The sequence below is a fragment of the Geotrypetes seraphini genome, chromosome 7, assembly GCF_902459505.1.
Source record: "Geotrypetes seraphini chromosome 7, aGeoSer1.1, whole genome shotgun sequence".
Taxonomy (NCBI): domain Eukaryota; kingdom Metazoa; phylum Chordata; class Amphibia; order Gymnophiona; family Dermophiidae; genus Geotrypetes; species Geotrypetes seraphini.
Window position 1 is genome coordinate 9,036,767 of NC_047090.1, and position 13,235 is coordinate 9,050,001.

At 42.2% G+C, this 13,235-nt stretch overlaps 1 protein-coding gene across 3 annotated transcripts in view; it reads right to left on the reverse strand.

The window, feature by feature from the left end:
* The window catches only part of SYN3 (synapsin III), a 211,938-nt gene that overhangs the window by 141,897 nt on the left and 56,806 nt on the right, over positions 1-13,235 (reverse strand). For all 3 annotated transcript variants that reach the window (XM_033951194.1, XM_033951193.1, XM_033951195.1), the window contains exon 4: positions 6,652-6,743. In XM_033951194.1, coding sequence (XP_033807085.1) covers positions 6,652-6,743 — 92 coding nt within the window. The remainder of the gene's footprint in view (positions 1-6,651; positions 6,744-13,235) is intronic.

Here is a 13,235-nt window from a genome sequence, read left to right on the forward strand (position 1 = left end):
AGGTTATGAGTGAGAGAGACTGGGGGAAGCCACTGCTTGCCCTGGATTGGTAGCATGGAATGTGGCTACTCTTTGGGATTCCTGAATCTTGCTATTCCTTGGGATTCTATATGGAATGTTGTTGCTCCTTGGGTTTTGGCAAGGTACTAGTGACATGGATTGGCCATTGTGAGAACGGGCTACTGGGCTTGATGGACCTAGTAAAGCTATTCTTATGTTCTGGCTGAGAACCTGAGAGCAGTCCTCACATGGACACACGGTCGGAGATATTTCAGTGTAGCTAAAGAGAGAAAAGACTACAAGCGTTCCAGCAGTAGATGGAGACCAGTATCCTACTAGAAGCAATAGGAGACCGTGTTGAAGTCTTTCCTACTTGAAAACTTCTGCCACAGAGGAGCCAAAGAATTGGAAGCTCTATCCTAAAAATTATTCCTGCTGTCTGCCTTAAGCAAAGGTGAATTTATTTCTGGGTGATGGAGGGAACATTTGTAGAGTGTCGTCCTAGCAGAAAGTTTTTTTTTCCACAAGCTGCAGAAAGGAACCTCCACTTGTCTCATGTGAAAGAGTCAGGGAAATGTACTGTTGATATTAAAGAAAGCAAGTTATAAGCACTGAGGATTAGTGGAATGGTGATCAGGTGGGGTCTGAAGCACTTGGACCGTCTAGACAGGCTCTATAGTTATCTCCAGTCACAGGATATGTTTATAGTAGGCTTTGATTCTTGGTTTGAGAGAATTTATGGATCTGCTTAGTTATATTAATTTCCAAATATTTAATGTATTATTTGGAGGTTCTGATACCTTTGCTTGGACGGGCCTGAAAACTATCGAAAGACGATGCTGCACAACCAAATATTTAGTGGGATGTAGAAGGAAAATTGAATTGAAGTCGGCCAAATATTTTAGATAGCAGAGGCAGCCGGCGTTGGCAGCTTCAAGCTCATAGTTGAAGAATTTACAAATGCAATCCAATTTAAATAAATACAAGATTCTGAAGAGACTGAGTCAGCGGTAACATAAAATTGGCTGTAAATGGTCACAGCACTGGCTTCGGAGATTCTTTCTTGTTTGCAGTGGTGTTGTAAGGGGGAAGGGGCGAGGGGGGCAATCGGCCGTGGGCTCTTTTCCACCCCCACCCCTTCCCCTCTACCTCTAGTTGAAGTTCTTGTTCGTGGCGGTCAACCCTGTCGGCTCTCCCACTGACATCACTTCAAGGTGCAAAGCATAGGAAGTGACATCAGAGGGAGAGCCAACGGGGTCACGAGGAGCACGTTGTTGACCGTTGCGAGCAACAACTTCAGCAAAAGTTATGGGGAAGGGGGATGTGTGCAGCAGGTGGGATCGGGGCACAGTGCCACTGCTTTGGGCCCCTCTCACCCTCACTACACCACTGCTTGTTTGGGCAAATGATTCTAGTATTACGGTGTAGATAAACGAACACGAAGGTCTTCCAGGTTGGCTTCATCACAAGATAGGGTATGACATTGGGGGGAACTTCAATGAATGGCGCCCAACGATAGGTGCGAGATCCAAGCTAAACTAGTCTTCTCAAAGCGCACCCTGCACAGTGCGTCCTTTGCAAAATGCTACCTTAATGTGGATCTTGCACCTAACTCTGGGTACCATCATGCCGACTGAAAGCTTGGATAATGGTGGCTGAGTGCGTAAATGACTCTATACCATCGCACCTAAATTCCGAAAATGCCTCTCCCATCCCCATGCCCCCTTTTGAGGTCCCCATAAAATCTAGGCATGTAGGTTACAGAATAGGGTCTGGGCAGATTTGCGCATATCAGCACCAATGAATACCAATTATTGATTGATAATGGCTCGTTAATTAACGACTTTGCATGCAGATCTGGAATCTATGCTCATATTTGTCCACCCAACATGGTGGACATGGGGGTTGACATGTGAGCAGGTGTGCTAGCTGCATACCTTGTCAACACACCTAATATCTTCAACATAGAACATAGAGTTAACTGTTGACCAAGAGAAAATAGTTTGGCCAAAATGACTTAATTCAGACAGCCTTTGACTTTGGCGCATGGAAATCTTGTTATAAGTGTTGTTTCCCTATAATTATGGTGAAGACGGATTCCTGTTGCTTGTATTGACTGATTACCAGGACATCATCGCTCCATCCTATGTTCTCTTTGGCATCAATATGATTAGTCTCTCATTGACCTTATCTTATACCTGCTTTCAATTCCAAACTCCGACCCACCTTCTAAGCACCGATGTCTGTCTTCTCATTCCCTCTGTAATTCCCCCACCTGAGCCCTGTGTATTGATGCACCTTCTTGTCCAGTTTGTCTTGACTAGATTGTAATACCTGGGAGCAGGGCGGCTAGGCTTAAGGCTCAGGTGAGTCTCAATTCCACCTTGGGTGGTCTCCTTCTCTCCCCTCTCTAAGCAGAGCAATTGCCTTAAAATGGCCTTTCTCTGCCAGTTTGCCTAGCTATTAATTACCACCAGCTGGGAACTCTTGCTCATTCAGCCCCTCTACAAGATTGCTGAACAGCCCAGTGCATTCTGGTACCTGTAGTTTATCCCTATTCCCCTTTTACTCGGTTAAGATGGGTTAATATTACACTATGCTTAATTATGTTCACGACAGAGACAAGGAACAGGGGCTGCTTATCAACCCTAGCTGTTAGAAAGCCAATTAAGCTTCCCTGGGGCAACTACCTGCCCTGCACAAACGTGGGCTCTACCAAGGAAAGAGTCTCACCCAGATCCCCCTGGCGGCATCGATGACACAAAAGGTGTCACAAGAGTGGTTCTCCCTTATTGCTTTTTCTTCACGATTAATAGTCTAATACTGTATTTAGAGCAGTGGCCTGTGAGCCAGAGAAACCGGGTTCAAGTCTCACCCGCAGCTCCTTGTGACTCTGGACAAGTCACTTCACCCTCCAATGCCCCAGGTAGAAAAACTTAGATTGTGGGCTCACTAGACACAAATAGGTTAGCTCTTAATATTGAAAAAACAAAAACGGTGCTTTTTCCTTGGAAAGAAAATCCTAAACTTATCACCCCTATTAATATAAAAAATATTCCTTTGCAATTAGTTGATTCAATTAAAATTCTAGGAGTCATATTTGACAGTAAATTAACTTTTCATGAACACATAGGTAGTATCGTAAAATCATCATTCTATAGACTCCGTCAAATTCGCTCTCTTTCACAATATCTTTGTTCCAAATCTCTAAATATCCTGATCCACTCTTTAGTAATCTCTAGAATAGATTACTGCAATGCCCTTTATAAAGGAATTGCACAGAATGAAATAAGACGACTTCAAATAATACAAAATACTTCAATTAAATTACTAACAAGGACAAAAAAATTGGATCACGTAACACCACTTCTCAAGAAAGCTCATTGGCTTCCAGTATCCCATAGAATAACATATAAACTAAGCCTACTCACTTTTAAAGCGATGCTTTTTAAAACACCTGCATTTATTTTTAATACACTAATTCCTTACTCTACAAATAGAACATTACGATCCAACGAACAGCATTTATTAACAATTCCATCTCTCAAAATCATTAATACTAGAAGACAATATATATTCTCTGTTACTGCTCCACAAATTTGGAACTCTCTGCCAATATACTTAAGGAAAGAACATGATATTGAGAAATTTAAGATTAACTTAAAAACATTCCTATTTAAAGATGCTTTTGATTAACAAGTTCTTCCCTTGAATTCAATAATGCTGTTTTCGACAATTCTTTGAACTCCCATCCTTATGTTTTTCCCTACCTTCTTTTCTATTATAAATTGTATTTCATTTCCCCTTTTTCCCTTCATTCATGTTTGTTAATTTGCATTTAATTTTTATTTAATGGTTATATATTAATTAATGTTTTATTGTTAATTTTAAAAATGCAATTTTATCTTAAAGTTGTAATTTAAATATTTTCTTTTATGTATGTACATCGCTTTGAAGCAAGATTAAGCGATTAATCAAAAATTTTAATAAACTTGAAACTTGAAACTAAACTTGATATGTGAACCACATTGGTTGTACTCACAGAAATAGGGCTACCAGACGTCCGGATTTCGCCAGACATGTCCTCCTTTTTGAGGACATATCCAGGGGTCTGGACAGCTTTTCAAAACCCGGCACTTTGTCCTGATTTTGAAAAGCTTCCTATCAAAGTCGCATCGGGAAGGGGCAACCGCACGTGATGTCATTGCATTGCGTCCGTACAAGTGCGGATGCCGTCTGGGGGGTGGGGCTGGGGGCAGAACTGGGCGTGGCCATGGGTCTGGATTTTCCTTTGGGAAAATCTGCTGACCCTACACAAAACTCATGACCCTTGACCCTTAACATTTCATTTAGCATGCGGTCATTTTTTTTTTACTATAACAGATAGTGTGGGCGCAATTCCTGCCTCCTAGCATGCAGCAAAGAGTTTTTCTGTTTGGCAATGTTTTGGGAAGATGCTTGCAATGACTCAACAGTTAGCACTCACCATGTGGCAATTTGGGCATTTTAAGTGCAAAACTGTTTCATCCTTCGGTCAAATGCCCCTAAGCCTTTTGCTTTGGTTTTATAAGCTCTATCAAATGAGGGCTAATTAAATACAGACCAGCATATCAGGACTGAATTACTCTGATTTGACAGCTCAGGAAATTAGTGTATTGTTTAGAGGAATCGCTGAGAATTTACCTAACCCTGTATCTAATATATTCAGCACTGCTATGACGCACTGGACAGAAGATCTGGCAATCTGGAGAAGACTGATTGGCACGGGAAAGAAAAAGAACGAATTTAGAAGATGGTAAACACATTGTGAGGTGGGGGGGGGGCTGCTCACTCTTACTATGCTACTGCTCCCAGGGGAGCTCAGAACGGTTTACATCAATTTATTGAGGTACTCAAGCATAATTCCCTTACTGTCCCGGTGGGCTCACAGTCTGTCTAATGTACCTGGGGCAAAAGGGGATTAATTGACTTGCCCAGGGACACAAGGAGCATTATGGATTTGAACCCACAACCTCAGGGTGCGGAAGCTGTAGCTTTAACCACTGCACCACTCTAGAAGTTAAAATGTAGTAAAAGTGAGCCAAGTATGGGGCAATCAAGCCATTGTGACATCACTGATGAGTTTGGCTCTTATTGGTGGAATGAGGCATTATGATGTCACAATACCAGCTCTGCTTATCAGAGGCTGAAACTTTTCACACTATTTATTTAGTCAATTTTCTATACTGTTCTGCTAGGGCAGGGGTAGGCAATTCCAGTCCTCAAGAGCCACAGGCAGCTCAGGTTTTCAGGATCTCCACAATGAATATGTATGAGATGGATTTGCATGCACTGCCTCCTTGAGATGCAAATCTATCTCGTGCACACCTGACCTGCCTGTGGCTCTCGAGGACCGAATTGCCTTCCCCTGTCCTAGGGGAGCTCAGAGTGGTTTATATGAATTTATTCAGGTACTCAAAGCATTTTTCCTTGTCTGTCCTGGTGAGCTCACAATCTATCTAATGTACCTAGGGCAATGGGGGGGATTAAGTGACTTGCCCAGGGTCACAAGGAGCAGCGTAGGCTTTCACGTACAACCTCAGGGTGCCTAGACTTAGACAAGATGGCAAAACATAGAAATCTGAGGAGCACTGCGCCAGGGATCCCCTCTCTGCCGCTCTCAGTTCTCCTGGCTAGTGCTCTGAGAATCATAGTTTGAAAGCAGATTCCGATTCATATTTGGGTATTTATTGCAAAGACATCCTATGCAGCTATTATGTGGTGGTGCAACAGGGCAGTTTACAGTGCTCAAAATGCTCCGTTTGTGATGAATTCCTCCAAAATGTTCACAAGTTGTCAGCACAATGTCTGAACAAAGGTTATATTTCAGCTCCTTTCATAGGCAAGATACAGAAATAGAACAAAACATAAAGGAAACAAGGTGATACCTTTTTTATCGGACAAACTTAATCCATTTTTTGATTAGCTTTTGAAGGTGACCCTTATTCTTCATATGCAAAATAAGCAAATGTATTTAGATGGTATATGATAATATAAGTGAGCAGTTTATATGAAATAAAAACAGACCTTGGCAAACGAGATCACAATAATCAGATATGCAGAAAACATAAACAGGCCGATTCTCCTTTCACAAATCTATTCTATTGAACATAGGATCAGGGAAACCAGTTACTTAACTTATATTGCAAACCCTCTAGGACGGGGATCTACCTAGTGTACCCAGTGGCGTAGGAAGGAGGGGCACTGGCACCCCATCTCTTCCCACTCCTCCCCCTGCTGCATGTATGCCCCCCCTTCCCTTCCCCTCTTAATTGTTCACCGCCGCGAGTAGCAACTTTAATGTGCTGCTTGCAACCACGTTAGCTCCCGCTGTTGTCACTTCTGGGGGCCTCACATAGGAAGTGACGTCAGAGGGAGAGGAGGCGGTCGCGAGGAGCATGTTGAAGTTCTTGGTTGCAGCGATGAACAACTAGAGGTATGATGAAGGGAAAGGGAGGTGGCGGGGGGGGTGTCAGAGAAGGGGGCGGAGCCTCTCACTCTCGCTACACCACTGAGTGTACCTGCAATGCACCTTGAACACAAGTTTGGAAAAGCAGGTCATTAAGTCTAAAATAATTTAAAAGAAAAATGCAAGACTGAGGAATTTCATACCTGAGAACCTTGCTGCCATTCCTCATGACCTGCATGTCTACCATACAACCACCACCGACGTATGCCGCAAGGTTCAGGTCAGAGAACTCCGCCTGTAGGGGATGAAGACAGTGGTTAGATCTGGTGGGGGTTGTGAGGGTGACTGAGAAATGCAATTCTGTCAAAAGCCAGTCCACGAGGGCTTTAACCCCGACCCTGACCTCTTTAGGGAGGTTGTGGTAAGAGCGGACAGTGTAGCTGGTTTTAAGAAAGATTTGAACAAATTCCTGGAGGAAAAGCCCATAGTCTGTTATTGAGGGAGACACGGGGGAAGCCACTGCTTGCCCTGGATCGCTAGCATGGAATGTTGCTATTCTCTGGGGATTCTAGAATCTTGTTACTCTTTGGGATTCCTGATCTTGCTATTCCTTGGATTTCTGTATGGAATGTTGCTATTCCTTGGATTTTGGCCAGGTGACACTGTGAGAACGGGCTATTGGGCTTGATGGACCTTTGGTGTGACCCAGTAAGACTATTCTTGGGATAGAAAATGAATTCAATAAATAAATATTCTATAAAGGTCCTGTAAGTTAGGTGGTGGTGGGCACCCTTCTGCTGCCTAACTTAATTGTTTTAATTGGCTTTAATTGGCACGGTAATTAACTGCGTTGTTTAAAATCGATTAAAATCTCCTAAGGAAAAAAGTAGGGGCTGGGAGACATCGACAGCTAGATACCTAAGTGGGCGTGGTCACGGGTGGCGTACGACTTAGACGCGATCCACTACAGAACTTAAGCATCTGCAGTGTGGGCCAGAAAAACCTTGGCCTACATTGCAGACGGCTACATTTCCTGGTAGCTGCGGTTCTTTAAACGGCGACCTAAGCACGATTGAGACGCGGTTTTGTAGGCAGCTGCTGATCTAGGTGTCATTTATCCTTGTCCACATTCTTTCATCGCCTCTATTTTTAGCTATTTGTGGTTTATATAAACTTCCTCAACTCCGATCTTTAAGCTCCAATTAGCCAGAATTGTCCCTCTAGGGAAGGAAGAACCTATCCCAAAAAAGAGGTTTCCAAACACTGCAACCTTGCACCTCCAGCATACTAACCATTTAAAAGTGAAGAAACACCGGATGTGGCAAAGGCATTGACTTGGCACGGGTTTAAAGACTCTTTTCTTGTTGCACTAGTGCTTCTGCTTTATTTCAAACACACATGTGTAGACTGGAAGGAAGCATCAGAGTTTCTTTGCAAGGCAGAAAGGCTGATTCTTTTTCCTCCCTGGTTTTATTCAACATGTGCTTTATGCTTGCGGCTTTGAAAAACTGTTCAGCATGAGACGGATGGTCTTGACCTTTCTGTCAGTGGCTGACGGCTGGAGCAGAAGATTCCCAGTCCAGCTGAGTTTCGTGTTGGGTGAAAGAATTTGCTTTGGGCTCTGCGAGCAAAGGATGGTGTGTCTCAAAGTGAGTTTTTAGCTAAAGTAGGAAAATGGATGGACAGCAGCTCTGACAGTTTTCCTCCTGCTGGACTAGCTTTGACAAGGAAGCAAATGGATTATTTCCATGTCTAACAGGTCACTGACTGGACATTAATGCATCCTTAGGGTGGGTGGTGAACAGGTGAAATTACCTCTCAGTACAAAAACAATAATCAGAGTCAAAACCATCCTTGTAAAGACAGAGGAAATGAAAGGAAAACCAGAAATCAGTTGGTGTCTACAGCATTAATACTCATGCAACAGTCAAACGGACTTATCTGAATGATGTTCTGACTTAGGGAGAGGAGAAGAGAGGGGATCATGTGGATGTGCCATTTGACATTTATCTGCCATTGTGTTTCTATGTTTCTAAGGGATCCCACATGCCTATCCCAGGCTTTCTTGAATTCAGACCCAGTCTCTGTCTCCACCACCTCTTCCAGGAGACTGTTCCATGCATCTACCACCCTTTCTGTATAAAAGTATTTCCCCAGGAAGTTCTTTTTCACACAGAGGGTGGTGGATACATGGAACGTGCTACCAGAGGATGTGATAAACAGGAGCACGCTACAGGGGTTCAAAGAAACTTTGGATAGGTACTTGGAAGATAAAGGGATTGAGGGGTACAGATAAGAGTAAAGGTAGATTATAGGGATGGGATTAGAGGTAAGTTACAAAATTAATCAGGGACCACTGTTCAGGCACTAGGCCTGATGGGCCACCGCGGGAGCGGACCGCTGAGCAAGATGGACCTCTGGTCTGACTCAGCGGGGGCAACTTCTTATGTTCTTACTCCTGAGCCTGTCACCTCTTAACTTCATCCTATGCCCTCTCATTCCAGAACTTCCTTTCAAATGAGAGAGACTCGACTCATGTGCATTTACGTCATGTAGGTATTTAAACATATCTCCCCTCTTCCGCCTTTCCTCCAAAGTATACAGATTGAGATATTTAAGTCTGTCCCCATACGCCTTATGATGAAGACCACGCACCTTCCTCTGGACCGACTCCATCCTTTGTATATCTTTTTGAAGGTCTCCAGAATTGCACACAATATTCTAACTAAACTGAGCCCACTACTCTTCAGACCACAGGCCACTCCTTGCTGCTGAGGGATTATTCTCTTTCATGATTTTGTAAGTCTGAGGATGGCTGATGAGGCCAGTCCTACATTTGTAGGGTCTGTTGCAGTTGAGTGATTTGGCCAGGTGAGATGGGTGTCTCAATGGTATACTCTTTCTACAACTCTCACTTTTCTGCTTTGGAGAGGAGGCGTAATCTAATGGCCAAGAGAGGCAGGCTGAGAACCAGGGAATCTGGGGTTCATATCCCACAGCTGCCCATCTTGACCTTGAGCAAGTCTCTTATCTATCTGAAGGCTGAATAGTCTTTTCAGTAAGGAACTTGTCTCGTAAACATAAGGCTGAAAGTTCACCTTAGGGTTTTCAATGCATGTTAAGTTCACTTTTAATGATTTTTTAAAGCTTGTTTTGGAATCGTGAATATTTTTAATGATTTAAACAGTTGTTAAACTTTTTGTTTTAGATCCAGTTGGTGCAAAGTTTTTGCTCCCTAAAAGCAGGTGTGCCAAGTTCTCAGTTCCTCTTCCGCTTTTCACATCACTTATGAATATGGCCCAGTAGAGGTCCCTGTGGTGCTCCATGAGTCACTTTCCTCCAACATGGAATGTTGCTACTCTTTGGGTTTCTGTCAGGTACTCGTGGCCTGGATTGGCCACTGTAGAAACAGGATACAGGGCTAAATGGACCATTGGTCTGACCCAGTAGGGCTAGTCTTATGTTCTTATGACAGAACTGTCCATTTAACTCTATTTTCTGTTTTCTCTCTTTTAATTTATGTTTTTAAATTTATTTAATTTCTTATATATCATCAGCAAGCACAAAAGCTATTGTATATTCAGGTGCAGTCGGTAATTTCCCTGTCAGGCTCACATCTGAGGCTGTTCCTGAGGCAATGGACGGCTAAGTGCCTTGCCCAAGAACACAAACAGCTACTACATTTATAGGCGGTCCCTGCTCAGAAGAGCTTACAATCTAACTTGGACAGACATGACATATAGGACTGGGGATGCAGAACCCAAGGTGAGAGGAGTTAGGAGTCAAGAGCACTCTCAAAGAGGTGGGCTGATATTTATAGACGGTCCCTGCTCTGAAGAGCTTACAATCTAACTTGGACAGACAGACATGACATATAGGGTTGGAGATGCAGAACCCAAGGTGAGAGGAGTTAGGAGTCGAAAGCACTCTCAAAGAGGTGGGCTCACTTTTATACACGGTCCCTGCTCAGAAGAGCTTACAATCTAACTTGGACAGACATGACATATAGGATTGGGGATGCAGAACCCAAGGTGAGAGGAGTTAGGAGTCGAGAGCACTCTCAAAGAGTTGGGCTTTTAAACGGGCCTTGAACACTGCCAGAGGCAGAGCCCACCGAAGGGATTTGGGCAGCTTGTTTCAAGCATATGGTGCAGCAAGGCAGAAGGGACGGAGTCTGGAGATGGCAATTGAAGAGACGGGCACAGATAGGAGGGACTTACCAGCTGGGCGGAGCTCACGGGGAAGGGGGGATCAAAGATGGAGATAAGTGAAGAGAGAGTGTGAGGGGCAGCTGAGTGTAGGTCATTAAGAGGAGTTTGAGTTGTATTTGGAAACGGATGGGAAGCCAATGAAATGACTAGGAGAGGGGTAGCTGTAGTGAGATTTGAACTGGGCTGTCCTGGTTCTCAGCTTGCTGCATAAAATTAGGTCACTCCTCCATTTCCCAATCCACCATAGGGTTTTACAGTATTCGCATATGCGGATGATATACAACTTTTACACTCTTTGGATCCTAATAATTCTACTGAAATAGCACATATTAACTCCAAACTCAACCAGATCCATCACTGGTTGGAAACAAATAGACTTGCCCTAAACATTGATAAAACAAATGTTTTACTATTCCCTTGGAAAGATACTCCCACTCTTATTAATCCAATTACTATCAAAGGTATTTCTCTGAAAATCATTCGTAGAATTAGAATTCTCGGTGTAATTTTAGATGATAAATTAACATATCATGATCATATCAGTCAAGTCGTGAAATCTACTTTCTACAGTCTCCGCCAAATACGTTCAATGAAAAAATTTCTTTGTCCAAAATCTCTGAATATTTTGATACATTCTTTAGTAATTTCAAAGATAGACTATTGTAATGCCCTATTTAACGGAATAGCACAAAAGAAATCAAGCGCCTGCAGATCGTTCAAAATACCTCGATTAAACTGATTGAAAACGCTAAGAAATATGATCATGTTACACCATTACTCCGGAAAGCTCATTGGTTGCCAGTTGCATATCGCAGTGATTCCCAACCCTGTCCTGGAGGAACACCAGGCCAATCGGGTTTTCAGGCTAGCCCTAATGAATATGCATGAGAGAGATTTGCATATGATGGAAGTGATAGGCATGCAAATTTGCTTCATGCATATTCATTAGGGCTAGCCTGAAAACCCAATTGGCCTGGTGTTCCTCCAGGACAGGGTTGGGAACCACTGGCATATCGAATTTTATATAAATTAAACCTGCTCACCTTTAAATCAATAACATCAAAGACTCCAGCTTTTATTTATAAATTCTTAATTCCCTATAAAACTTCAAGAGTATTACGATCAACTGATCAACATTTATTAGTTGTCCCATCATTAAAAGTTATAGGCACACGACGACAGACCATTTTTTCTGTTACAGCCCCTCTAGCCTGGAACGCTTTGCCGATCTATTTGAGAGAAGAAAGAATTTTAGATAAATTTAAGAGTAATCTTAAAGGATTCCTTTTTAAAGATGCTTTCAGCGATTAATTAATTTTTATATTTTAACTTTTTTTAATCATTTTAAATTCACCTACCTTCCCCATTGTTTTTATCCTTAAATGTCTCTATTATATTAAAATGTATTTCTATACCTCATCTTACCCATTGTTTTCAAGTTTGTATCGTTATGTCATGTATACTTCGGATACTTTAACGTATGTTAAATTACTATAAATTTATATAATTTTGTAATTACTGATGTACATCGCCTAGAACTTTGAATAGGCGATTAATCAAATTTTATAATAAACTTGAAACTTGATAGGCCATTACGTTAATTTCCTCAGCAGTCCTCTCATAAGGGACTCTGTCAAAAGTTTTCTGAAAATCCAGATACACTGCACCAACTTTATCCACAGGTTTAGTCATATCTTTAAAAAATATATATAGCAGATTGGTGATGCGAGACGTTCCTTGGCTAAACCCATGTTAACTCTTTCCTAGCAAATCATGTTTGTCTGTGTGTTCAGCGCTTTTGTTCATTGCCTGGAGCTGACATTGGGCTTACTCGTCTGTAGTTTCCTGGATCACACCTGGAACTCTTTCGGAAAATTGGTGATACGTTGGCTATTTTCAATTCTTCATGTATCACAGACAATATTACTGATAGGTTGCAAACTACTATTAGTAGATCAGCAATTTAATTTTTGATTTCTTTCAGCAGTTTGGGATGGAAACCATCCAGTCCAGGTGATTTGCTGGTCTTTATCTTGCCAGTTTGGCCTAATGATTTTTGATTTCTTTCAGCAGTTTGGGATGGAAACCATCCAGTCCAGGTGATTTGCTGGTCTTTATCTTGCCAGTTTGGCCTAATAATTTTTGATTTCTTTCAGCAGTTTGGGATGGAAACCATCCAGTCCAGGTGATTTGCTGGTCTTTATCTTGCCAGTTTGGCCTAATGATTTTTGATTTCTTTCAGCAGTTTGGGATGGAAACCATCCAGTCCAGGTGATTTGCTGGTCTTTATCTTGCCAGTTTGGCCTAATGAATCTTCCAGATCCACGGAGATTTGTTTCAGTTTCTCTATATCATCACATTTAAATACCATTTTTGGCTTTTTACCCGCAATTCTCTTTTAGCCTTCTTTATTAACGTCTTTCATTTTTCCAGTTTTTGAAATATGCTCTTTTGGATCTAAAAGCCTCTTTCACTTCACTTCTAACTAGGCTGTTTGATGTGTGGCCTTCTTCCCATCTTTTTTTTTTTTTTAATGCAATCATTTTTATTGAATTTCAACCATAAAGAAAGGAAAC